This window comes from Chaetodon trifascialis, chromosome 23 (assembly GCF_039877785.1).
Source record: "Chaetodon trifascialis isolate fChaTrf1 chromosome 23, fChaTrf1.hap1, whole genome shotgun sequence".
Classification (NCBI taxonomy): Eukaryota; Metazoa; Chordata; class Actinopteri; order Chaetodontiformes; family Chaetodontidae; genus Chaetodon; species Chaetodon trifascialis.
This window is the reverse complement of record NC_092078.1, coordinates 14,513,415-14,538,244: the sequence shown is the minus strand read 5'-3', so window position 1 is coordinate 14,538,244 and position 24,830 is coordinate 14,513,415. Positions and strand designations below refer to the sequence as shown.

The 24,830-nt window shown below is 43.1% G+C and overlaps 3 protein-coding genes across 7 annotated transcripts in view; 1 reads left to right on the top strand and 2 right to left on the bottom strand.

Moving 5' to 3' along the window:
• The window catches only part of dock11 (dedicator of cytokinesis 11), a 53,141-nt gene extending 52,693 nt beyond the window's left edge, over window positions 1-448 (bottom strand). For both annotated transcript variants that reach the window (XM_070993393.1, XM_070993394.1), the window contains exon 1: window positions 191-448. In XM_070993393.1, coding sequence (XP_070849494.1) covers window positions 191-295 — 105 coding nt within the window. In that variant the 5' untranslated portion in view covers window positions 296-448. The remainder of the gene's footprint in view (window positions 1-190) is intronic.
• A 1,117-nt stretch (window positions 449-1,565) lies between these two features.
• On the bottom strand, window positions 1,566-5,289 carry haus4 (HAUS augmin-like complex, subunit 4). Its single transcript, XM_070993276.1, has 9 exons — window positions 5,078-5,289; window positions 4,699-4,838; window positions 4,241-4,372; window positions 3,585-3,725; window positions 3,288-3,384; window positions 3,011-3,156; window positions 2,664-2,794; window positions 2,489-2,557; window positions 1,566-2,362 (listed from the first exon to the last, which is right to left on the bottom strand). The coding sequence occupies exons 1-9, from the start codon at window positions 5,142-5,144 to the stop codon at window positions 2,176-2,178; spliced, it is 1,110 nt and encodes a 369-aa protein (XP_070849377.1). The 5' UTR covers window positions 5,145-5,289; the 3' UTR covers window positions 1,566-2,175.
• Window positions 5,290-7,579: 2,290 nt separating this feature from the next.
• fxr2 (FMR1 autosomal homolog 2) lies at window positions 7,580-22,755 on the top strand. 4 transcript variants are annotated; one of them, XM_070992985.1, is made up of 17 exons: window positions 7,580-8,308; window positions 11,179-11,231; window positions 12,238-12,331; window positions 12,887-12,958; window positions 14,924-15,072; window positions 15,364-15,457; window positions 15,812-15,928; window positions 16,056-16,226; window positions 16,348-16,426; window positions 16,581-16,738; window positions 17,138-17,224; window positions 19,211-19,430; window positions 19,563-19,742; window positions 20,175-20,369; window positions 20,501-20,599; window positions 20,755-20,843; window positions 20,939-22,755. In XM_070992985.1, the coding sequence occupies exons 1-17, from the start codon at window positions 8,258-8,260 to the stop codon at window positions 21,047-21,049; spliced, it is 2,019 nt and encodes a 672-aa protein (XP_070849086.1). In that variant the 5' UTR covers window positions 7,580-8,257; the 3' UTR covers window positions 21,050-22,755. The 4 variants fall into 4 exon arrangements, with proteins under 4 accessions (XP_070849086.1, XP_070849085.1, XP_070849087.1 ...); XM_070992984.1 differs by having other exon boundaries at window positions 7,583-8,308; window positions 20,501-20,608; XM_070992986.1 differs by having other exon boundaries at window positions 7,603-8,308; window positions 16,581-16,690; window positions 20,501-20,608.
• Window positions 22,756-24,830: the final 2,075 nt, after the last annotated feature.

Genomic DNA, 24,830 nt, shown 5'->3' with positions numbered 1-24,830 from the left:
GTCTGAAGAATGCGGGGTTGAACCAAAAAAAGAACCGCAGCAATGTAGAAAACGGGAATTTAAAAGCTACAGTCCCCAGGGAGGACGGAGGGGAGGGAGTTAGCCGGCTAACCCGATAGTTAAGCTACATTATCTCTGTTAGCTAAAATGACCGCCGCCGGTCCTCAGACAGCATTTAAGCTTCGCTCACCACAAGGTCCACGGTGCTCCTCACAGCCTCCGACACGCTCTGCCTGACTTCCGCGGCCGTCCCGGGTTTGCTTAACCTCTTTGTGAATTTTCGCACCTCAGACATAGTGCCCCTCTGGATAAAATCCGCTTCTTGTGTCCCGGTGTGAATATGCGCATGCCGCAGTAGCGGACGGAGCGGTAGCACTGCTGTGTGACAGCCAGATGTGGGTTGTGTTGGAGGAGGTGAACCAGCCAGCGGCTCGCGTCGCGAGGCGGGGCCGCTACTGCTACTGCTGCTGAGATGATGATGATGACGAGAGGAGACCAGAGAGGGTTTAACAGCGCGAGATGCTTCACTCTGACCGACTTCCGCTTCTCCTTATTGGAGCAACTAAACATCGTCAATGTAGAGAAGACAGCGGAGTGGGCGTTAACCTGACAGCGTCAAACATTATGTTTATCAATAAGGAAATCAAACGGAAGCAAATTCAAAAGGGTTTTAAAATTGTTTTAAACTGAATTAAATTAGGGCAAATGAACCTCTTTTGGTGACAATAAATGTGCCTGTTCCTTTGATACAACAAAATAAAAAAACTAATGCTATATGAGGACCTAAGAAAACTATATGCTCAAAATGAATATGCAAGTGACAAAAACATGGGGGAAAAATGTCTAAGCTGTTGTGCCATGTGAAGGCAGTGAGTTCGTTTGAAAATAATAATCAACTTTTACTGCCTTAAGTGCTTTAATTCTGTGCAGATTTTTCAAATCCTAAGGTAAAAGTAGCATATAGAAAATCTATACAAAGACACCTTCTTGGAGTTAATCATACCAAGGAAAACAAAAATGATTATTTTTTTGTGACATCAAATTATGCAGACCTCTCAAAATTGAAAGTATACTGCCATCTTGTGGACTAGGCTGCAAACAGCATGAAAATGGCACTAATCTGTGCATTTTTCCTTTTACTTGTAGCAGAGTTGTTTGTGTGTTATTAGTACTTTCACCTCGGCAAAAGATCTGAATACTTCTTCCACTACTGCATGCTCCCTTTTTATACATTTGCATCATGTGTCTCATACTAAAGCTTTGTCTCCAACTCATGTCCATCTGATATGTGATAAGGAGAATTACTTAGTGATTTAATAATCAATATGGAATATCTCATTTAAGTGTAGTTGATGAAAAGGCTGAAACTCCCACAGAGGAGAAGACTCATGCTTGTATCAATCTTCTATTAGGATTATTTATATGTTTCTGTAATTGTTTCATAAAAGACAACGTATTGGCAGTGTCAGTGCTATGAGACGTGTGCAAAGACACACCAAGAAGGATGAGTATTATGCTCTTACATGACACCCACCCTATGAGAATGACATACACAGATTCAGTATCCTGGTGATGAAGCTTTATTTTAGTTTATTTACATGGAAATCCTCATCCAACTTCTGAATTTATTTTTTTTATTTATTTTTTTAACTGTGTACTGATACCTGGGCTTAGGTCTTCAGCAACAATTCAGCTATTACAAAAATATACCTTAACATTTCCTGTGTAATTAAATCAAATCACTGAACAGGTGCTCCACTGTGGTCTCAACCAGGAAACACATGCTAGGGCAAAGGTCATTTGTATTGCCAGAATGAATATAGTGAGTCTCACTTCCTTAATATCGAAAGCAATCAAACGTGACCATGTAGTCAGGTGCAAGACAATTAAAATTTAGCATAACACTGGATCTCATTAAGAGTGATGAGTATGAAACAGGCCTTTAACTCTAAACAGATGCAGGTTTTATTTTAAGAAAACTGAATTCTCTTAAGTTAGGGGCTCCAATGGGAGTCTGCAGTTAGCCCACCCACTGCTGTACCTGCTACATAGTTCCTGTAGGCCAACAGTCCACAGTTCCTGTTTCAAGCGTCCAAAAGCCAGCATGCCATCGTGAGCAAGGACAGACGATGAACAGGGAATGGCTGGCTGTTGTTCCGGCATCAGACGTGATCGTCACTTGTCGTTGTACTGCGTGAACTCCTTCAGAGCCCAGTTTTTCATTTCTATCTCCTGCCGCAACCTGCAGTACTCCTCAGCCAGGGCTTCAAACTCTTTACCCAAGATCTCAAAGGAGGCCAGTTTTAACTCGACGGACTGCTTCTCCTCCCGACAGGCCTTCAGCTCCAAATCCAGCTTCCCTCTGGAATTAAGACACAACAAGTTCGTTTTTAGATCAGCCAGAATGGAGTTACTATAATACCTTTACTTATGGTTAGGAACTATATGACAAACGTAAGGGATTAGTCGTGAACAAAAAGCCTCTTGCCTTATTTTTCTATGAGCAGATATTGAGTCCACTGTGTATGTGTCCAACTGAATTTCCACCATCTCAGTCCTTTGAAGGAAGAGAAAAACATGGAAAAAAAACTGAAATGCTTATAATCCCGAAGATCTAAAAATGAGTCTCAAAAAGTTTTTAAGCAGGTGAAGAATTGCCTTACTTTATCTTCTGTAAGACTAATTCACATTTTCCCTCGAAGTAATCTAACTTCTTCCTGTCCAAATCTGTCTGAATCCTCAGTCTGTGGTCCAAGATGAGAGACTGAAGAAGCTGAATACACTTAATAAGCTCCTGGACAAGATTCAAAAAGTAGAAGAAAAATAAAAAATGACTGCAGAATATTTACAACAAGATTTTACAAACAAGTTCCAGAGAGTGAACCTTCAACCATCAACAGAATGATCAGAATTATATTCAACACATATACAGCATGTGACAAACTGCCAAAAACAGAGGAAATGTATTATCTTGTGTTCCATAACTACATGTAATTAAAAGAGTGCTTACAGAGAGGTAGAGCTGAGTCTGTCTTTGCAGGAGAACTGCGTTTTCCCGGCAGGTCTCCTTCAGACTCTCTGCTCTTTTCTTCTCTTTGTCCAGCTGGGTGGACAGATGAGACAACTTGCTGTTCTTCAGACCCTCACTCTCACTCTCTAGAAGAAATTACAAAACAACATCTTGGTCTCCATGTCAATGCAGAACAATGACGTGATATAAAGTGAGTGAAAGTGAATGAGGATCTGTACTGGTGAGGACATGATAAATCACTGTGTAGATACTGTACCACATTCAGGTTGACAGTAAGAGAGCAGACTCAAACACTTCTTCTTCAGATGTTTCTCCAGCTCTCTGGGAAGACCCTGTTTCATTCTTTGAACATTCTGGTAAAGATAAATACAGCGTTGTTGCTAAACAAGCTACATTTAAATATTCATCTGCAACATTTGTTAGACTCCTGAACTGTCTGTCTACTGATGGCCAACTCATGTGCCACTTTGGTATTACAGCATTATCATCAATCTATCATTTCATTAATGTGACACACATTCACACACACCATGTTCTGTATTTTATGACTCACCTTCTCTGATGGCATGAGTTCCATCATCTGTTGGGGGTTCAGACCCAGAATAGAGGGCTGGTCCTGGTTGGTAGCGCCACTGGGATCCAGCTGTCTGATACACTGAGACACGAGCAGAGACTTCTCCATCGTCTCATAGAACTACACACACAAAAAGTGATATATTACAGTTAAGGTTGGGTGGTATGACGGTATATACTGTGCAAGGGTACAGGGTACATTTGGCAATGCTGGTTCTACTGCAGGAGCTGTCCCTTAAGCTGTATTGACACCCTGTCATTCACACCGTCTGCACTGCACAGAGTGTAGCTGCTTCATACTCTTCCGCTTGCCTGCATGTGTTCTACTCTTTTGCTGACATTACGGACACGTCTTCATAAATGTACTGTTGATATCAAGACAAAAACAGCCATCATTACAGATGAGTCCTCCTCCTTCTCTTGTACGCTCTACCGAGGCGCAATATACAAATATGTAACATGGAAGATCTCTTAATAGTGAAGTTGAAATGTGACCTTTAACCTGTGATTTGGAGCGGCAATATGTAAAATAAGTTGCCTAGTGCTGCTTTAATGAGCAAAAATATGTATGTTGTCCCTGATTCTGACAGCTGTTTGTACATTTGTGGACCATGCAGATAAGTATGTGAAATGTACCATGTTTTGGTCAGGGGGTACAGTGGCATGGTGCTTCCTGATACAGTGGTCCTGAATCATCTCCTGAAGCCCTTTGTGAAGACTCTCAGAGCGCAGCCATTGACGCCTCTGGTTCTGCAGCTTCTGCTCTGCCTGGGGGGGGGAAGCATCTCTAAGTGCTCACAGACACATAAAATCTAACAAACTCAAATTTGTGCATCAAGAGAAATGCTCCATCTTTGTGACTGCAATTCTTACTGGTTACCAGTAGAGGTCAGTGAGTCATTGACTACTTACCGTGACTGGAAATGAATAACTTCACTAAATGGCAAATCCAGCAAACATTCTGCTGTTTGATCTAACTTCAGTTTGAATTACAGGGTGTAATATGGCAAAGCAAAGAGCTTGTATGCTAGCAGCTGTGGAAGATAACATCACTGAAGGGTCTGTGCCAGTGTGAGCACAGTGCCTGCTGATACCTTGTCCAGCTCTGTTTTCAGTGGGACAGCGAGTCCAGTTTGGTCCACATGTTGTGCCAGGGTGGCCAGGAGTTTACAGAGCTGAGGATTCTGGGTCAGATCCCCTTCTGTCATGTCACACAGGGGGAAGGAGGCCAGAACTGGGTGGGAGAAATACAAAAATCTTATTATCAATGGCCACACCGAGTCAGTCCATCAGGAGACTCACACCAGTCAAACATTAACTAAATACTATTTGTAGCTTCTATCACGTTCAGCACATCTATTTTTCATCTCTTAATTTCTATCTAACTTCAAAATAAAGTAGATTTCAAGCTACCACATTTGCATCTGGCCCACAGTGTAAGGAGTAGTTAAGTTAGTAAACTCGTTTTCTTACCCCGTTGATGCAAGCTGTCACCTTTCCCAAGCGACGATATATGTGTGCATTCGGGACCAGCGGACATTTTCAGTTGAATTGTGTTCCTTATTTACGGCGCAAGTTGTCAGGATTTTTGTATTTCTGGAGGCCTTTCTCGATATTACCAACACGACATGAAAATAAAACGCTACTTCCTAAGACAAGTTGCGCGCGATGCAGGAAGCGTTCTTATTGGCTCATAGACTCACGCGGTCACCATACCGCCTGCGAGAACTGCATGCCACTCGCGGGAACGCGCACTGCGAAAGCGAAATCCAGGCTTTAAACTGTGATTTATAAGGAAAATTACTGTTGAACAACATAATAGTCTTCATTTTCATAAATGATATGTAGTGTAGATTTGTATCAAATTTAAAAAAATATTCTCTCCATAGTAAGTTGCCTTTTTTCAAAATGTAAAAAAAATGTTTTTTGTCTCTTTAAAACTTTGCAGGTTTTGTCCTCATGTCCTCATGGCTAAACTGACACATAACACAGCCCTGCACATCACACGAAATGGCATATCCACAGCTCATCATCAGACTGCAGCTTCGCTGTATAGTGTTTGGGGTTTTTTTGTAAAAACCATTAATCTGTCACAGTATTATCTCACCATTAAGACTGAGTGATATTCACATGCAGGCCTGGATCACAACATGGCACTTCTTACTCAGTCAGATGCAGAAAGAAATTGACAAAGAAAAAAGTGTCTCACACTGTTCAGCTCCCTGCCTCTCTCAGTTTGAATCTGTGTCTAAAACTCTTCTGCTTGAGGTCTGTACTCCAGCCACCAGACTCATGGTCAAAGCCAAGTATAAGAGGTTTGATGAGTGCTCGAAGTCCTTCCACCAGACAGATGAAAGCTTTTTCTCTGAGAGGATGTTTTCTCTGCCATCCAGGATATGGACCATTAAGCGCAGACTGCAGCATTTACATTCATTGATGCACCTCAGATGGGCTTAAAGAGGGACTTCTGGACAAGAGGGAGTCTCTGCATGAAAAGATGGCCACTACAGGAGTTTCCACATTGTGGCACAAAACCACTGTACTGATAATACAGTTTTACCTGCTGACATTGATGTATAATCATCTGTGTTGAGAGTCAGAGGACATATCCTCAATCAGATTGGAAACCAGTGTAGTTATGTACTCAGATGATGACCTGAAAGAACGACAGCAGGAAGAAGTGAAGGATTCTGGGTGAGAGAAATCATCGATTCAAAACATTGAGTGCAATGTGAAGAAGGAGAAAGAAGGTGCCTTTGCTTTTTTCAAACTCAGAGTAATTTTCTCTGTATTTGTTTGATATTATTTATTTCAAATAATGTTAAACTGCAGAAAAACTACATACTTTCAGGAGAAGAATTATTTTTCTTTGATAAAGGTAAAAAAAGTTTTTATGTTCCTCTCTTTTTGGTTGTGCTGTACCAGATTTGTTATGCCTTCTTCCTGCTGCAGTGGAAAAGGTAAAGTCAAGTGGCAGTATATCTCGCCAAGTCAAATCTAGAGCTTGATTAGCAGGGGGTTCGTAAGGTAGGGGAATGACTAGGGGTCTTAATCAAATAGTGATTATAACGACCTCTTATTGTCAGCACCTGAAAGTTGATTAGACATGATTTGTCCTGTCATTTGTTGGGTTGTCAGGCTGATGCATCCACAGGCACTCACCTACCTGCTGTTGTCAATAATATCTATTCTGAACCTTTCTATTCTAAATTCTTTGCTATGCCCAATTTCAACAGCTGTGTCAAGCATTTATGCAAGATTAGTTAGATACAAAACAATTAACTGAGCAGGCCTCGCATCGATCATATTTTCTCCCATTCATACCAAATCTGGGGTTCCACAGTTGTGAGTATTCCTGTCCTGTGCAGTTTTCCCCCATGACCTCTGGCCTCTCATGTGTGCTTCTCACAGCTGTCTCCTCGCAACAGTCCTTGCCCATATGTGGTCTTCTTGGTGTTGCATTCCTGGTGCTTTACCATACCCTTACATAATTTTGCCAGCACAGTTTTATGCTTCTTTATTTCTTTGGTATTTTACTACAATATCATTAGACAAAATGTCAACATGTCCCACTAAGAACAAACTACACCATTAATATAAGGTAAAATTTTTCTTTTTCCGCTCCGAATATGGTTATTTCTAGCATGTGATGTAACTTCTGCCTGATACATATGTGTAGTAACTTCCCTTTAGTGCTGTTTACACAATGGCTGGTGGTCCCCACTCATCAATGAGTGGGCAAAATTAGATATTGGAACCAGTCAATTCGAGTAAAATTATAATTGACACGGAATGTAACCAATGTAATGTGTTAGGATGCGACTCTGTGGATTTGATTGGTCACACTTATGGACCAACCCTTGTTTACTAAACCAATTAAAGAAAGCCAGTATTGATTGCTAATTTCTTTGACCAATCATAAGTCTTGGTTGTCTAATAGGTGGGTCTTTGGCGTGGAGGGGTGGGGTGTTCGAGGTCATTCAGTCCCTCTCTGATTCACTCTGTCGGCGTGTGTTTGTGGGGACGGGTAGTTGGAGTAAGGAGTCGCCGGGCGGTAGTGCATCCCAAACGGTTTTTGAGAACGAAACGCCGCTGAAAATCGCACCACTGAATGAAGAAACCACCCCCGGTGACTACTTCTGGGAAATTACTTAACGCAACGACTGCGCCACACGCACAACCAACAAACGCAACCAGGCTACCAAATGCTAGCCAGCTAGCATCCCTGAAAACTGACGGGATCAAGGTGTTGATAGCTAGCCTCCCAGCTAATTATCCATCAGCTAGCATCCTCCAGTTGTAGCATCATTAGCTTGGTTTTCCTTCTCGCGCACGTCGAGACCTAGCCATTGCTCGTGGCGGTGCCTTTCAGCTCGCGAGCACCAAATCCTTCATTCGGTCAAAAACAGACAACTGAGCTCCCTAAGTAGCTGCTGCTGGAGACAGCGTCTGCGTTGCATTAGTTGACACCATCACACCCATCTCCCCAACCCCTTCTCCACTGCCCCTCTCCCTCCATCCGAAACACTGGAAATCCACAAGCGGCCGGATAGCGGCGAAGGGCCGGCGAAGCTGGGGGTGGTAACGTTACCGGACCCACAGGGAGTCGTAACGGCTACAGACAAGCTCAGCTGTGGGGATCTACCGACAAGTATGGACGGGCTGGCCGTGGAAGTTCGCGGCTCGAATGGGGCCTTCTACAAGGTAACCTGGTCACAGTCGTAGTTTCTGGTTGTCCCAGTTAAAAGTTTGGTGTGAGAAAAACTTAGGTTTCGTACTTCTGAGCCCAGCCCTACATTGTAATTGCTTGAGAAATGAATGCTTTGGTCCAGTTCTGACGAGCAGGAATGGTGTTGCGTTCCATTAGGGTTGGCCATTGTAGGGTGGGTAGCTAGCTCTAGCTAGCTATTACGCTAAGTACACTTGTCATCACCATGTATGGCCTATATTTGGTCGTTTTTAACAAATGTCTGTATGAATACATGCTGTGCCATTGGAAACAGATTCCTGCAGTTTTGAAATGAGATACAGGGTTTCGAGTATCGTACTGCTTTGTCTCGAAATTTGGGATGTGAGCATTAAGAACTGAAGCGAGCTGCTAATCAGACAGCTGTTTTGCAGTTTCTGCGTACAAGTATGATGAGATGCTATATCAAAGCTCACATACTTCATATTTGTTTTCTTGCCCAACCCACGTTCTAGCTGCGCTACTGAACCTCGAATCTTATGTTTACTGCTCCGAGAAGAAAGAACTGGGATGTTGGTTTCTGTTTCAATTCTGTCTCATTTTCAACAGAAAGTGTACTTTTCATGTCCAGACACATGGCTTCAAGACTTTGTTGCTGCTGTGTCATTGTGTTTTCAAACATCAGATCAGGATTTTACTGTGTGACTTCAAATTGAATTTACACATTCATTTTATTTAAAGACATCTTAAGTATCAATGTTTTTATTAGGCAGTCACACAGATTTCGGTCATAGAGAATATTGTGGGTTCTGACATAATTTGGGGTTTCATATAATTTTGTTGCAGGTAATCCTATCCAGAGGAGACCATGATGGTTGGGGATTGTCAAATAACACCATTCATCTTCTCCCTGCTTTTTAGTCTTAACCTTTTGCTATATCTAATTTTTATTGCTTAGTTTAAACGGCTTTCTCCATGTGCTCTTCTTCTCTTTTCTTACTTCGAGTGTTCAGCTGGTCAACCGGCCACATGGTGGTTTAGCGATGAGCCTATATTTACTCTCCTCATGCTGCTTCACCTGTTGTTCTGTTTTACAGGGTGACAGTTTGGCTCTGGCATGAATGAACGCTTTCCACTCATCTCTGTTACGTCCATCATCTCACAGCTCTCATTTTATGGATGAGATGGACACTTAACTGTGTTTGTGACATTCTAAATGTCATATTTTGGTAGATATGGTGTCCTTGATGGGAGAAAGTGGGGTAAAAAGCGTTCCTGCTTTTTTCCTATTGTGATTGACACAGAAGGTAAAAGGATTTAGCTCTTTGAATGCACCTCATTCACCTTGGTGTCAGTGTGAGTCAGTTCGTTGTTTCCTTTTAACTGTGAATCAGAATCATTTTTATGAATCTGCCGGGACAATACAGCACCTGTCAGGAAAATGCAGTTGTCCTGTTTATAGTCTGCATCTCTCTCTTGCAGCAAGCACATATCACGGAAGCTGCCAGTTTTTATATTCGGTTAATTGTGACTGATTTTCCACAGTAGCTTTTTTTTTTTTATGTTGCGATATCTTTTAAAGATCTAATTTGCATACGTATTGTTATTGTATCATAAGCAGGCCAATCAAATGATGAAGTCTGATTGCAGTGGCTACTTTTGTGGAAAAGATACTGCAAACCTGGCTCCTCTGGTCTGAAATGTCTTCATCACCACATGAACTTGCACGTGGCTGCTGGCTTGAGGACGAAGCAACGTCATTATGGAGCTGTCTGTGGCTCCTCTGTGCCCCCACCTTTCCATCAGTAATGTCATACTAGAAGACGGGCTTGCCTGCCCTTCGACCTGGTAGTTCTTGGTGGAAGCAGTACTTAATCTGACATAACATGCACATACAGCTGTCTCCTAATATGACCTTTAGAAATTGAAGGATGGGCAGTTTTTCAGTCAGACCTGTTGTTACTGCTGGCTTCTTCTCCAGAAGCTAGCTAACTCTAGTGCCACTGGGACCCTGCAGGCTGAGAGGCAGTCTGTAATCGTTTGTGTCAATACAGAGGCAAGTTTCAACCGTTAATCAGGACCATGTCAGGCAGGAGTTGGTGTGCGTTGATAATCACAGTTGTAGTCAGGTTGGACTGCTTAGAGGGTGTAAAGAGATGCAAAAGAATGAATACTAAAGCAGCACTGTGCCAGCAGGTGAATGCAAGCCCCTATTCTCGACCCCCACGCATGCTTGTGAGTGAAGATACTCCTTTACTTCTCTGTCCCATATACAGTAGTGTTACACAGAGACATGCCACACCCACCGCTTTTCTACCGCCTTGTCATTGGGGGGCGTTGAGGGGTGTGTTTGCCAAAGTTTAGGGCTGCTGTGACAGATTTGTGGATGGTCATGATGGACAAGAAATGTGTTGAAGTGATCCCTCGTAATAGTTGTCACTTGCCTTTTGCGTAATCTGACCATATGTGCTAAGCTGAGTGCGTGAGCCTACCTTCCCCATATATGTGCCCTCATGAATATGCCTCTATTGAAACTGTAGTATTCCAACTCACAAACAAATGGAGACCTCGTGCGTGCGTGTGTTCGTTCGTTTGTGCGTGTGAGATTTCCAGGCTGTCTGTGCTGTCAGGAGGAGTCAGTGTTCTTCGTCACTGTATCCAGCACAGAATTCGCAGCCAGAGAATTGTGTCAGCGATGTGATGTCTTGGCTTCCAAGCAGCCCTTGATGCTCTTTTTCAGCAATGGTCACAGTGTTGGTCTAGCATGGCTTACAAGTGGGCTGTCTGCGTTGTTTACATGCAAAGTCAAATGCTCACAGCCCCTCCCCTCATTACTGTCTCTGTCTCGTGCATTTGTGGGAATAAAATTATTTCTCCTTTTCTTTAGGGTTACATCAAAGATGTCCACGAAGACTCACTCACAATTGTTTTTGAAAACAAGTAAGTTTGCTCTTTCTGTTAACCTCGCCCATATGGCTTCTTTATGACAATACATAGGGAAATTAAGGTTGAACTGGTGTAACAGAGAGTTACGACAGCTGCTCCAGGCTAGCACTTTACCCAGACATTCAAATTGTCCTCTTCTGCACCTGTGCTTGGCTTGCAGCTGTCCATACGTGTCTCTAAGAGTTTTTTAACTCCTGTTCTGACCCTCCTGCCCTTGCTATCCTGATAGCATGCCTTCCTATACTCCGAGCCCCACTTACTGTCCCTTTCACCTCCCCACCCCTCTGGTCCCTCTTTATCTACTTGGCTCAGAGTGTAGAGCAGGGTGCCCCTAAAAATAGTGAGCCAAGGTATGCAGGGTGGGAGGGGCGGCAATATGGTGGCCTGTGTCGTTTTTGGGATTGTTCGTACCCCTGCCCACTTGCCCCATTCTCCTTTTACTTTCCCTGAGCACATGGTGAATGTATAAACCACCTTTTTGGTCCGTAATGATAGTACTATGGCTCTTAAATGAAAATTCCTTTTAAATCTAGCATTTAAAATGAGTTGAGAGTTTTTTTTTTCGACATCAATACTGAATGAACATAGATATTAGCCGGTTTCCATTTTATGTGTCCAGTGTAATAATCTCAGGATTCACCTCTGAAACTCATTTACTGAACTTTATGATGCTCTGTTGAGCTATTTTCAAGTTCTCATTCAATATAAAAGGACATCATACAATGAACGTAGTCAGTCACTGTCCAGACACAGTTCCTCGAACCTTCTCATTAAACTTAATGAGCCATTTTAATTTTAATTTCCATTATGTCTGTTAATGTGCTGCACACCAGTAAGTGGGAAATACACACGTCATGGCAATGCCAATATGAAATGAGTGGAAAACAGCTGGAGCTCGGCTGCTTGAGCAGTGTTAACAGTATTCAATCGTGTTACATGTGATTGTTGATGAGCTGACATGTTTGTGTTGCGTCTTCTTTTTTTTTTTCTTTCGCCATAGCTGGCAGCCAGAGAGACAGTTGCCCTTCAGCGACGTGCGGTTGCCTCCTCCATCCGACTACAACAAGGATATTGGTGAAGGAGAGGAGGTGGAGGTAAGGCCCTTTGCATTTCTCTGTTTTCACTCATCCACCTTAATTTTCACAAACCACAAGTCTCAAGGCCTTAGTGTCTTTGCATTTCATCACTTACATCATTCTTGCTTTGTATTGACTTTTGACTGACATTTTCAGGGCATCCATATGGCCTCTAAATGATGAAGAAACTTTAAATGAAACTATCTACATTTCAAATATTTGTATTACTGTAAAACATCCAGAACAGCTTCAGTCATAAATTGTAACAAGTCTTTATTTCACAACATCCTGTATCATCCTTGAAATATCCAGTCATGTTAAATCACATATTTAGCATTTTCCTGATATAAAACAATACTGCTTAGTTGTACAGGATGCATCCTGTGTGCTTTACTAGAAACTAGACAGTGGATTGGTAGGATTGCATTCATGAAATGGCATAGGTCTGTTGTTCTGTTGTTGTCGTCACGTCTCACTTTCCACTACAAAGTGTTTGAAGCACAGTTAATGGATGTAATAGTTGTAGTTTTTTGTCTCTGACTCAGCCGTCAACCACTATGTGTCCTCTTACAGGTTTACTCCAGGGCCAACGAACAGGAGCCATGTGGTTGGTGGCTTGCCCGGGTCAGAATGATAAAGGGAGAGGTAAGTTTTTGTGAGGAAACAATCAACATTATCCTCCAGAAATTAGATTAAAAAAAAAAAACTGTAAGGGATAAAAAGCAATTTACAGATTGTGTACAAAAGCAGAAGAGTGAACAGGAAAAAAACAAAAACTCATGACATCCTCATTACTTTGGGGACATGTTTGACCTAAATGGTGTTTTCAGATCCTGTGTCCACTTCTGCATGTCTCTGTAATTCAAATATCATAGTTGCACAACAATAAATTACAAAAAAAAACATGGTATTTTGTCGTCCTCTCGTGCACAAAAATACATTTTAAAACAACCAGTTTTGTTTTGCTCTCGTCTAACTTGCCTGATCGTCACAGAGCTTCGGATGCAGTGTAAACACCAGTGCCCTCAAGGAATTGTTAGATCCTTAGATTTTCTTGCTGGGGCTTACATTTCCTGGAGCTATTTAGTCAAAAAAGAACTAATATTGAGAAAATGATACCTTGTGTTAGTGGTAAGATCCGGCTAGGCTACTTTTTTCTGTATCTCAGTATTTAATGATCAGTAATGGAGGCAAAGCAATCGTCGTTCACTTTGCCCCAGTCTTCTGTTGTATTGCCAGTAACTGTTTGTTGAGCCCCGAGTACAGCTGTACGTAGAGCGAATACAGGCCTGTAGTAAGATAAGTATCGCGGGGTAATGAGCTCAAAGAGTGAGTATGTCCTGATGTGGTCCGACATTGTGTCTTCATATTATATTTCTCATACACCCTGTGCGTTTTCTCTGCACTGACTTGTTGTGCCCAAATGGATTTGCATCAAACTCAGTCTGTCAGGCACAGGTGGCTTCTTTCTTTCTTTCTTTCTTTCTTTCTTTCTTTCTTTCTTTCTTTCTTTCTTTCTTTCTTTCTTTCTTTCTTTCTTTCTTTCTTTCTTTAAATTTTCTGATCATTTCAACCAGGAGTGGCTCTTAGTTACCAGCATAAGCTGCAGGTTGAATAGTGGAAAGGACAGCTTTGTAGTGCTACTGTGCCAGGGGAGTTGCTGCTGGTGTAGTGCTGTTATTTGGAGCGGTCTGATAAGAGCCTGCGGGAATGTCTAGCATTGAGTGATGGCTTTAATTCTGTCCTTTGGGCATGTGTGCAGTGATCATCTCACTGCCTCACTCTCTCATGATCCCCTTTTTTCTTTCTTAATGTTTTTTTCATTGTTCAGAAACTGTCATAGAGCTCTGCATGGGATTGTTTTATTCAGCTTGGTCCTGCTGGATTTCTGAACATTACTGCCTGCTCCCACAATGTGGTTGTTCCAGACCGCCTGTTCTCACCCACAGCAGAGTTTAAACTGCCCCCTCCTGTCAGATCTGTCAGATTTGCTTTGGTCCCACAGGATCCCAATCCCATTGCAGTCCTGAAATACATACCTGTCAGTATTAATGTAGCAAAATTAAGTTCTCTACGTTATCCCCCTCTGCATTTACACTACACACATTTATTTTTTGTAGATCGTTTGGCTAAATGATTGTCCTGTTTGGTCATTATGAGCCACCGCACCTTGTGCTTGTGTCCATGGCATCGCCAACCAGTGTGCTCGGGTTCCATCTAGTTCATAGTCATGTAAGAGTGATTAATATCTGATCTGTGCACGTGGTCACAGGGGTTATTTCCAGTCAGTCGCTGACTCAAACATAAAGGAACAAATTTCTACAATTTACATCCTGTGAAAATCTTGACAGCAAAGTTTAAACTGCCCCCATCCTGTGAGATTTGCAGTGGGACACGATACCAGCCCCATTTCAGTCCTCTACTAGGAAAGGAGTAGTTAAGCTTCATGGAATAAATTAATTAATTAATTTTTACATCAAGTATAATTTCTCAATTTGAGAGTGGACATCAAGAATTAAGATTTGGACAGCTAATTCGAAATTGTAATATAGATTGAATATGGCAATAAGTTCCATTATTATAAATCTGTATCTCTTGTGCTGTTTTCAGTTCTATGTGATTGAATACGCGGCATGCGACGCCACATACAACGAGATTGTCACATCGGAGCGCATCCGGCCCCTCAACCCCAACAGCCCTTCCTCTCGAAACTCCTTCCACAAGGTCCCCATTCCTGTCCCAGAAGACCTGAGGGACATGTGAGTGTCTTAACATTGTCAAATTTATATCCTGTTGATGCATTTACTTGAATTAACATCAGCATTGTACCAATCTTAAGACCTGGACACTGGGCAATAAAACAAGTACATGCTGAATTGAGATTTTCTTATCTATATGAATGGATGCTTTTACATGTGTAAACGCATTTCTTTGAATGTTTAATTCTTCCATCACAATTCATCTCAGTCAGCAGTGGTGTTATAGACGGCCACTGCTGCCAAATGAATAAACAAGGCTGACTCTCCCGTGGATTGTTTTCTTATCGACAGCTGTGCAAATGACAACATTCACAAAGACTTCAGGAAAGCTATCGGAGCCAACTGCATCTTCTACAGTGCCCAAACACACGAACTCATTGTGCTGGTTAGTACTCAGAATACACACTTCAGCTGGTCCTCAAGTGAATGGGCGTGTTACATATCTACAGACAAGGAAATAATACAAAGAAACATAATGGCCCTCACATAAAAATCTGAAAGTTTTAATTAACTGCATGTCAGGGATTTTCTGGGTATTCCCAAGACATGGTTAGGTATGAAGTGTTTTTCTTTTCTTTTTTCTTAGACAAAACAAATACATTCACGAAATAATGAATCCACTTTTTCCCATCTTTGTCAGTCCTTATTATAGACTCCTCTTACTACGTGCTCATTTTCATAAACCCACAAACAGTTGTTGATAAATTGTTGCTTAATGCCTGCTTTGTTTTCTTCACAGTCCACAAACGAAACCACAGTAAAGCGTGCAACTCTTCTGAGTGACATGCATTTCCGCAGCATCCGTACCAAGCTTATGCTAATGTCCCGCAACGAAGAAGCCACCAAGCATTTGGAGGTAGCACCCTGTCAAATTCACTTGTATTCGCCTGTCTATGTAAATATTTGTCATTGGCAAATAAGATGTCCTATCCATCTGTTTCAGTTTTACACATTTGCATCTATGTATGTGTTTCCCCTCCCAGACAAGTAAGCAATTAGCATCAGCATACCAGGAGGAGGTGAAGGTCAGGGAGGACCTGATGGGCCTCGCCATTGGCTCCCATGGTGCCAACATCCAACAGGCAAGGAAGGTGCCTGGTGTCACAGCTATCGAACTGGAGGAGGAAAGCTGCACATTCAGGATCTATGGAGAGGTACGCCGCCAATGAGCTTGTATGCCATCACATGTCCCAGCTACGTCTCCCATTTGTCTGTCACACATCTTGTCCCATATACTGTAGTGTAATTTGGTCTAATGTTTGTGTTGTGTTGCAGACCCCAGAGGCAGTAAAACAGGCTAGAGAGTACCTTGAGTTCAAAGAAGACTACTTTCAGGTACCCAGGAACCTTGTAGGTGAGTGAGCTGTATAACATTTCTGAGGGAGCTCATGTTGTTGGTGACAGCATCCCACTTCATCACCATAGCATGTTCATATACTGCATACTCTCTTATCGTCATGACATTGTTTTAACCTTCCTTTTTTTTCCCTTCTGCCTCTCTTGTGCAGGAAAAGTCATCGGCAAGAGTGGTAAGGTCATCCAGGAGATTGTGGACAAGTCGGGTGTGGTCCGTGTCAGGATTGAAGGAGACAACGACAAAAAACTTCCCCGGGAGGAGGTAGGCAGGCAGGGGGCAGGCAGGGACGACACTGCCAGCAGCAAAGAGGTGAATGGACCGTTCGGCTTGTCTCCCAGTCCCCTATATCCCAGCCCCTGTCCCCAGTCCCAAAAGCAAAGCTACTTAATTGCAGCAGTGTAGGCGCCCCATGTGCTGTCTGCTTTGACAATATTTCATCACATTCAATACACAGAACATGTGTCAGTTATGTTGCGCATGTGTGGGCACTCAACTGTCTGTTGTCTCTGATGTCTGTGAGTGTGCTTCATGTGTGTTTTTTGTTTTTAAAGCGTAACAATCCTTCCAGAAATGGTCTGTAATTTACCACTTAAAATTTGATTATGAAGCTGTTTCCCAGTCAATGGTGTCTCGCCAACATTGAGAGTCTGTATTCAAAGTGACGACACTCAACTCTCTATCTGTCTCCCCCTCTTTGTGTTTAATCAGGGCATGGTTCCCTTCGTGTTTGTGGGAACTAAAGAGAACATCAGCAATGCACAGGCTCTGTTGGAGTACCATGTGTCCTATCTCCAGGTTAGTCAATCCTCTATGTTCACCAGTAGATGGCAGCACTCGCCTTTTCTCTGTTTCTGTCACTCAAAAAACTTCTGGTAGAGCCTGGCCTGTGTGCTTACAGCAATTGTCTGTCTTCTTCTTTGTATTTGAATCCATGAATGCGTTGCTACTCAGAATATCAGGACACATAGAGGAGACATGTTTCTTAGAAGCACAGGGTACAGGGTGCCGTTGGGAAGTGTGGGCGTATGTGTGGGGTCATTTCATATTGGTCACCTGTCTCCTTCCTGCCCAGAACCACATGAGGAAAGCTGCTGAGAGCACCTCATTTTGCCCTTACCTCATGTGCTTTTATAAATAGCTCCTCTCTCTGGGATGGGGTGAAGGGTACGCTGGAGTTTAGATTACCAGCTATCTGGACCCTCAGCTTCCAAAAATAAAGCCTCCCCCCTCCTCTGCCTCACTTCCTTCACACCTCCCTTGAGGTTCAGCTGTTGTTGGTGGAGGCAGCTGTCACACTGTGAAGTGAGACCCCATCCTCCAAATCACCCGCCACTACACCACTATAGAAACTGCTGTCATTGCACTGCTGCCATTAGAAGGCAATGCCCATCCCCCTCGTCTATGAAGAAGGCATATGTGGCTTAGCTGGGGAAAAAAAAGAAATTTTGATACTCACAAAGATAGTTTTCTTTTTTTTAAAGATATTATTAAAATATTAGCAAGTCATAAACTAATACCTTTTAACTTTATCCCGGATGTAGCGTTGTGTTTGTAGAGTGTCAGTGAGAGCATTATATGTCACAGGGGTGGTGTGTTGGTCAAGGGGATCCCCAGCAAAATGATGTCACATGGTTGGAGAATTGTGCTCATTTTAGTTTAACTTGACAACGCCTGCTTTTCCTATTTTAGGCTGCCTGAGACAAATCTTAAGAACCGAATGGCCTTATTTGCCTAATACAGTTTTGCATCTGCGAATGACATCCACTTTGTCATTCAGAGCACACCCAGAAAATTTCAGCTGTGTTCTGCCAATTGGACGACACTGCTTTTTCCTAATTTTAAATTTGACTGTGGTTTGGAAAAGACGAGTCTACAGAGATAGCAGTGGGGTTATGGTTATGTTAATTGATTCAGCTGCTCATCCTAACCTCAGTCGCTACAAACTCATACTTAAACTCAACCAGTCATCCATCTGTCAGAAATTGGTGGGCGTTTCAACAGAAATTGGTGTTCTGTCTAAGTGTTAAGGGGATTTTTGGGGGTTGAATTAGCCCACGGTCGATCTGGTTGGAACGCTGAACTTTACACATTACTGCCACTCAGTGGTAGAGTGGTGGACTTAATAGAAAACCAGCCCAGCCGAGGCCCATGGCAGATGCTTTAAGACCATGGCTTGGTCCCAGCTCACTGCAGCAGAACTTGTGTGTGACATTTTTTCGGTTGAATAAATGTGTGTGTAGTGAAACAATTGCAGTCAACGACACTCCACCAAATTAAAAATCAGTAACAGAATCTGTGATTGCTCTGAATTGAAAGCATTGTAACATTGTAATTGACTTTTTTTTTTACAGATTTAATAATTGTCCTTTAAACTATTCTTATTACATATTTTTTATTATACCTATTTAATAGTGTTAAGTCATTGTTATTCTTTTTTTTTGTCCCTACACGTGGATCATCTGATTTAAGTAGCGGAATGCGTGTTTTGTTTGTAGTTAAACCCGCTAATGCCTGTTGGTCAGATAATCTGCATATGATGGTCGCACTTACAACATTTTTGTCAGGTGGTGTTATTTTGTCAATGAGCAAGTGCCCCAGGCTTGTCATGTGTAATGGCTCAGGGACCTTGTGTTTCACTTACTGTTGGCTAAATGCAGTATATCCAACAAGGACTTGTTCATATGCACTATTATTTCCCATACACTCCCAAACGTTTCAATAAACCACAAGGAACAAGCTATGTGGTGCACACCAGCTACAGCTGTCTCCCCATCCCTGTAGGAAGTGGAGCAGTTGCGCCTAGAGCGTCTCCAGATTGACGAGCAGCTCCGTCAGATCGGGGTTGGGTACCGTGCACCCCCTAGTCGAAGCGGCGGCCCTGGCGTTGACCGAGAGAAAGGCTACTTGACAGATGACAGCAGCAACTCACTCCACACTTCTCGTACCTATGGGGGCCGCGGCAGAGGGCGCAGGGCCTCCAACAGCCAGTACTCTGGATATGGTGAGAATGAACGAGCTGAAGCACAATTATAGTTTGACACATTTGAGAATTCTGCCATTTTTAAAAAATCATATACTCATGTCTGTTTCTCCCTTTTTTTCTTTTTACATTACTTTTAACTGCTTGATCCAGGCACAAACTCTGAACTGTCCAATGCTTCTGAGTCAGAGGACGTTAACGAACGAGACCAGCGGCCCCGTGGCATAGGTGGCGATGAGAGAGGCTCCCGAAGGGGCGGCAGGGGCCGAGGCTCGAACTCAGCACGAGGCCGTGGAGGACCAGGGTCCAAACCTTCCAACTCCATCAGCTCAGGTAATTAAAGGCCATGTTCAGATTACCAGCAAATAAAGGCTTATACCTAGTAGTAGTCATTGTGCCAACATCACAGTATTCAGATTATGGGTTTAGAATCTCAGAGCTGATTTCATTCATGTGTACCAGTCTTGGTCAAGTTGATTATTCGAGCAATACTGTGATTTGAAAGTTTCTTAAATTTTGGATACTGGTGTTGATTGAATTTCGTCAAGGTTTCATGTGACCGCGCAATAATAAGATGAGAAATAGAGTATGGTGTTGCTAAGCAGGTCTTCCAAGAAGCAGCATTTTGTTTGAGGTGTGTTCCTCTTACATGAAGTAAGAAGAGCCCACCCGAGAGTCAGTATTTATGTTAAAACTAGAGCAAATAAAGATGACAGACAATTAGGCACATGTAGATGCAATACTAATTTTCTGTTGCTTATTCAGTGCTGAGGGACCCAGACAGTAACCCATACTCCCTGCTGGAGGGTGAGGGAGAGCTGGCCGACGCAGACCTCAGTGAAGGCATGGGAGGAGAACGCCGCAGACGCTCCCGACGCCGCCGCAATGACCAGGAGCCCAGCGTGATGGATGCCGCCGCGGAGTCTGACAGCCAGGGCGGCCCCAGCGAGAACGGACTGGGTGAGACCTTCAGTGTTGTAATCTCGTCATTGTTGTACAACCATTGGTGAAAACATAAATCGTTTCAAGTTTCAAAAGCAACTGTGACGTTATCGGAGAGTGAAACCAATATTTTCTCCATCGATCGTTAGATGAGGAGGCCCGACCTCAGCGCCGCAACCGAAGTCGCCGCCGTCGCAACCGTGGCAACCGCCCAGAAGGAGGTTCAACCAGCCGTGACAGACAGCCAGGTGAGAATGGTGAGTCACCATGTTTTCTAAGTATCCTCCCCAGAACCATCAGGATAATGCCTTCCTTCAAGGAACACCAGGACATTTTGTATCTGTATCTACACTGTATGTCGGCCCCAGCAGTTGCTCCAGCTAACAGATTTCAATGTTTACAGTGACTGTTGCTGATTACATATCCCGTGCTGAGTCCCAGAGCAGACAGAACCTGCCCCAGAAAGAAAATCACGCTGGCCCCGCACCCAAGGTACAGGCAGAAACACACACCTCTGCTTAGTTTTTTTTTTTTCACATAAAGATTGTTGGATCATTCTCACCTTTTACTGCATTTTGTACCCGCAGGAGAACGGGACCAGCGCCCAGATGCCTGAGCGAACGCCCTCCAAGCGTTCCCCCAGCAAAGGCATGTCCTCGCCCAGCGAGACCCTGACCTTGGTTAACGGAGTCTCGTAAAGAGATGGCCCTGCCCCTCGCGAACCCAAGTCTAGAGCAAGACTCCATGGCAAACTCTGTCCCTGCTTGCATTAACTTAAACCTTAAACAGATGAGTGAAAAGTACCTGACAAAATACCTGAATTCATACTATGAGAGTGAAAAACTACAAAAAAACGACAAACGCATCTACTTAAAAACACACGTTAACGGTGTATGCTATCCTATCTATCAGTACTTAGTGCTTATTTAAAAAAAAAAACAACTAGCTTGCCAAAAAAGAGCTGGTGGATATGACTTGATTTTTAAAAATACTGAAATACGAGAAACAGGACGAGACTTTTTTTTGTTTTGTTTTTGAAACGGTTGTCTTTATTTGTGTCTTTTTTTGTTCTGTTAATTTTGTTCATTGTTTATCACTGGTTTGGACTTGGCGGTCGCTCTCTCAACCAAAACAGACGCTTCTCTTAACAGTGTTAAAGTACAGACAAGAGAGATGTAAGCTGTAGGGAGTGGCGTACGAGCAGACAGTCCAATAGCTTACGTGACGCGACGTTCGCACACTGTACCTGGGAATGGACACAGTCAGACAGATTGGAGTATTGATAGACATTGTGCCTTGAATTTGAAAAAAACAACAAAAAAAATAAAAAAACATGAGTTTTTCCATTAAGTTTGTTTTTGTTTCCCAAGAGGAAGAAAAGAGGGGGAGGTTTTCTTCCAGGGTTTTTAAACACTTTGTTTTTGGTTCCAAGAAGAGAACAGACCTGAGAGAAAGTGATGAGTGAAAAGAGGATCCAGAAAAGGAGGGAGTGGCTGGCCAACGTGAAGACAAAGTCTGGTGCCAAACACGAAATTCAAGGCGCTTGTCCTCATTCCGAGTAGAATGGACAGCGTCGGGGTCAGTGCGTGCGTGTACGCGCATATGTGTATGTTTGTGTGTGCACAGTTGAGAGATTTGGCAACCACAAAACGAAACCGGGAGGGGTGAGGTCACAAAACGCAATGCAGCCCTGGGTGGAACGCACAGTGAGGCATCTCTATTTATCAACAGCCCTGGGGGCAGGGGCGGGAGGCGGGTCAGGTGATGCGTCACCTCCTCCTCTCACCTGTTATAGGTCCTTCGAGGGTCCAGGATGGCACCCATACAGCCTTCTAAACAGGACAGGCTGAGACCAGACAGACGGCAGACTTGAACTATAGATTTAGACTATAAGAGAACTATACCGTGCCTCTTTCTCTTGTGTCGGAGGGGGCGGCGGTGCTAGCTTCCAGCCACACTAGTGTCTTGATAAACCACTGCAGCGCGCAGCTCCGGATGCACACAAGGGTTACCACCTTTCTGGGACAGGTGCTGCTGGTGGCGGAGGGGCTGGAGACTGCGGACTGTGAGATTGGGACAGCTTCAAATGACATGAGAGCCACATGACACAGGCCCACGCTTACAGGTACACACACACACACAATAGGCATACACACCAGGCGCGTGTAAGTCGACGTGGTCGCCCACGGGGCGCACAGTAGAGGACCGCAACAGAAACCTGTAAACGAAGTGTCTGTCTTGTACCTGACAGTTTGGGATAGCAAATGGAGTAAGAGAGGGACTCAAAACCTCAGTGGCTCTCTGCTCATGTTGTTACTGTTGTCTTGGTTACCGCTCTCAAGTTTTTTTTGTTGCTATTTCCACATCTTAGAAAATATGAAATAAAAAATTGAAGTGAAATCAACCTCTTCTCTGGAGACGAACTTTGATTTCTCTGTCTTGTGAGTTTGCAGTCTATTTTTCTAACTTGCATGGCATTTAGTGAACGAGTAGTAGGTGGTGCCTGTCCTGTGCATGAGGAAAGGGTGTTAATTAATCTGACTTACAAAGCCATTGTTCCATTCACTAGAATTGCTGCTAATGTACACATTGAATGTCCAACTAACGTAGAAACTCTACCTTGAAGAGAGAGAAACTATTTGTGACTTTAAAAAGAAAAAAAAAAAAAAAAACACGTCCCACCCCTGCTCATCTGCCCAGAATGTCTCCGTTTCTGTCGGTGGATGCGAGTCGGGAAGGGACCCCTTTTTCCTTCCCTCACAAGTTTCAGAGTCTCACAGAGTATTAAATTAAAAAGGGCAACATTGTGCATGACAAGCAAGCGTCCACATGACCAAAGGTTTTGACAGACAGATGAATGGGAGTGTGGTTGAATCGAGATGACCCAGATGCTGCTCTTATACATGTCTGCTCACCTGTATGTTGTGTTTTTAAAGAATGAACGAGCACTTGAGTATTTGTACCTTGGTTCAGTTGCATGTGTGTGAGTGGAGGACAAAGCCCTATCTGGTATGTTTGTGTTTACCTTTATACCTCATTGTGTGAGTACTGTATTTCCTTATGTATCTGTATCCCTCACGTCCTGTTGGAAGACTGCTGGCCGCTGTGCGTGCGTGCTTGTGTGCGTGTGTGTGTTTGTGTGCGTCTGTGTGGATGCTGGTTGTACAGTCAACTCCACTCTGTCAGATTTTGTCTCTGGTTTTCTCACTCATGTTCTGATGGCAATAAAGGACTTTTCATTGTTTGGTATACAATTTCTCTGAACAGTGTTTTTTTAATATACAACCAAACTCACACAGCAGCCAAAATGTGAAGCTTTTTGAGCGTTAATGTGATTAAAGCACTGATATACATTATATTACTATCATTTAAGCCTCTCAGAATGCCTTGGTTGCACAAACAAATGGAAGATGAAACCACATCACTCGTGTTAAATTTGTCTCAAGCTATTTTAAGCAATCCTAATTTTGAGTTTATGGACGCATCAGTGAAGTCCAGCCATTGTCATTTTTAGCATTTAGTGGTGCTTTGCTTTATACATTTGTAGATGTCAACAGTTCTTAGCTAAAATATGGTTTTTCATCTTCTGTGCTGTTGAATACACACACATTTCCATTTACACCTTCAGCCTGTGCTGTTACACTCTGCTTTTGATATGAATCAGGTACTTTACACAGAAGAGTGACTCAGCACATTTTTGTGGCAATCTGACTGTTTCTGGACCCACAGAGACACCGGATATTGTGCATCTCTGTCTTTTTTGTGAGTGTCAAACTGTAAATGATAAGGCACGCCTGCCAAGAGTGTTCACTGACGTTTGGACTTTATTTTTACAAACAGAAGGTACATCTTTGCCAGAGTCACAAAATAGACTCATTTATAGGCAAAGGGTAATAAAGGAATATTCTAAGATTTGTCAGCCTTTGGGAGAGCCAAAGCGGAAAGATATTTTAAATAATTTGTTCCGATGAGAGCAAACTTGTGCCATATTAAATCCTGTGCTTGATGTAAAATAAACACACCACATAATAACAAAGATACCATCCTCCACATGCAGCCTGGTGGGTGCAGCATCATGCTGTGAGGATGCCTGTGAAGACAGAGGGTTCATGAATGCAGCAACATACTGGGAAGTCTTAGAGGAGAGTGACACAGGAATGGCCTCAAAATGTCAATGACCCCGGTCCCCATGAAACATGACAGAGCTTGAGAAGCTCTGCACCAAAGAGTGGGGGAAAGATTGTGGCGTCCAGATGTTCAAAACTGATGAAGGCCCATCCAGACAGATTCAAGGTATGCATTTGATGCCTAAGATACCTGGCATGTTTCTGGGGGGTTGGAGGTGGTCTCAAAAATGTAAGGGTGCTGATTAGTAAACAATTTAGCAGGATGCTGCAGGAAAGAAACTTAATTATCCTCTGCTGCTTGACTTTGCTTCTGTCAGCGTGTGTCTCCCTCTACTGGACATTTACTGGTGTA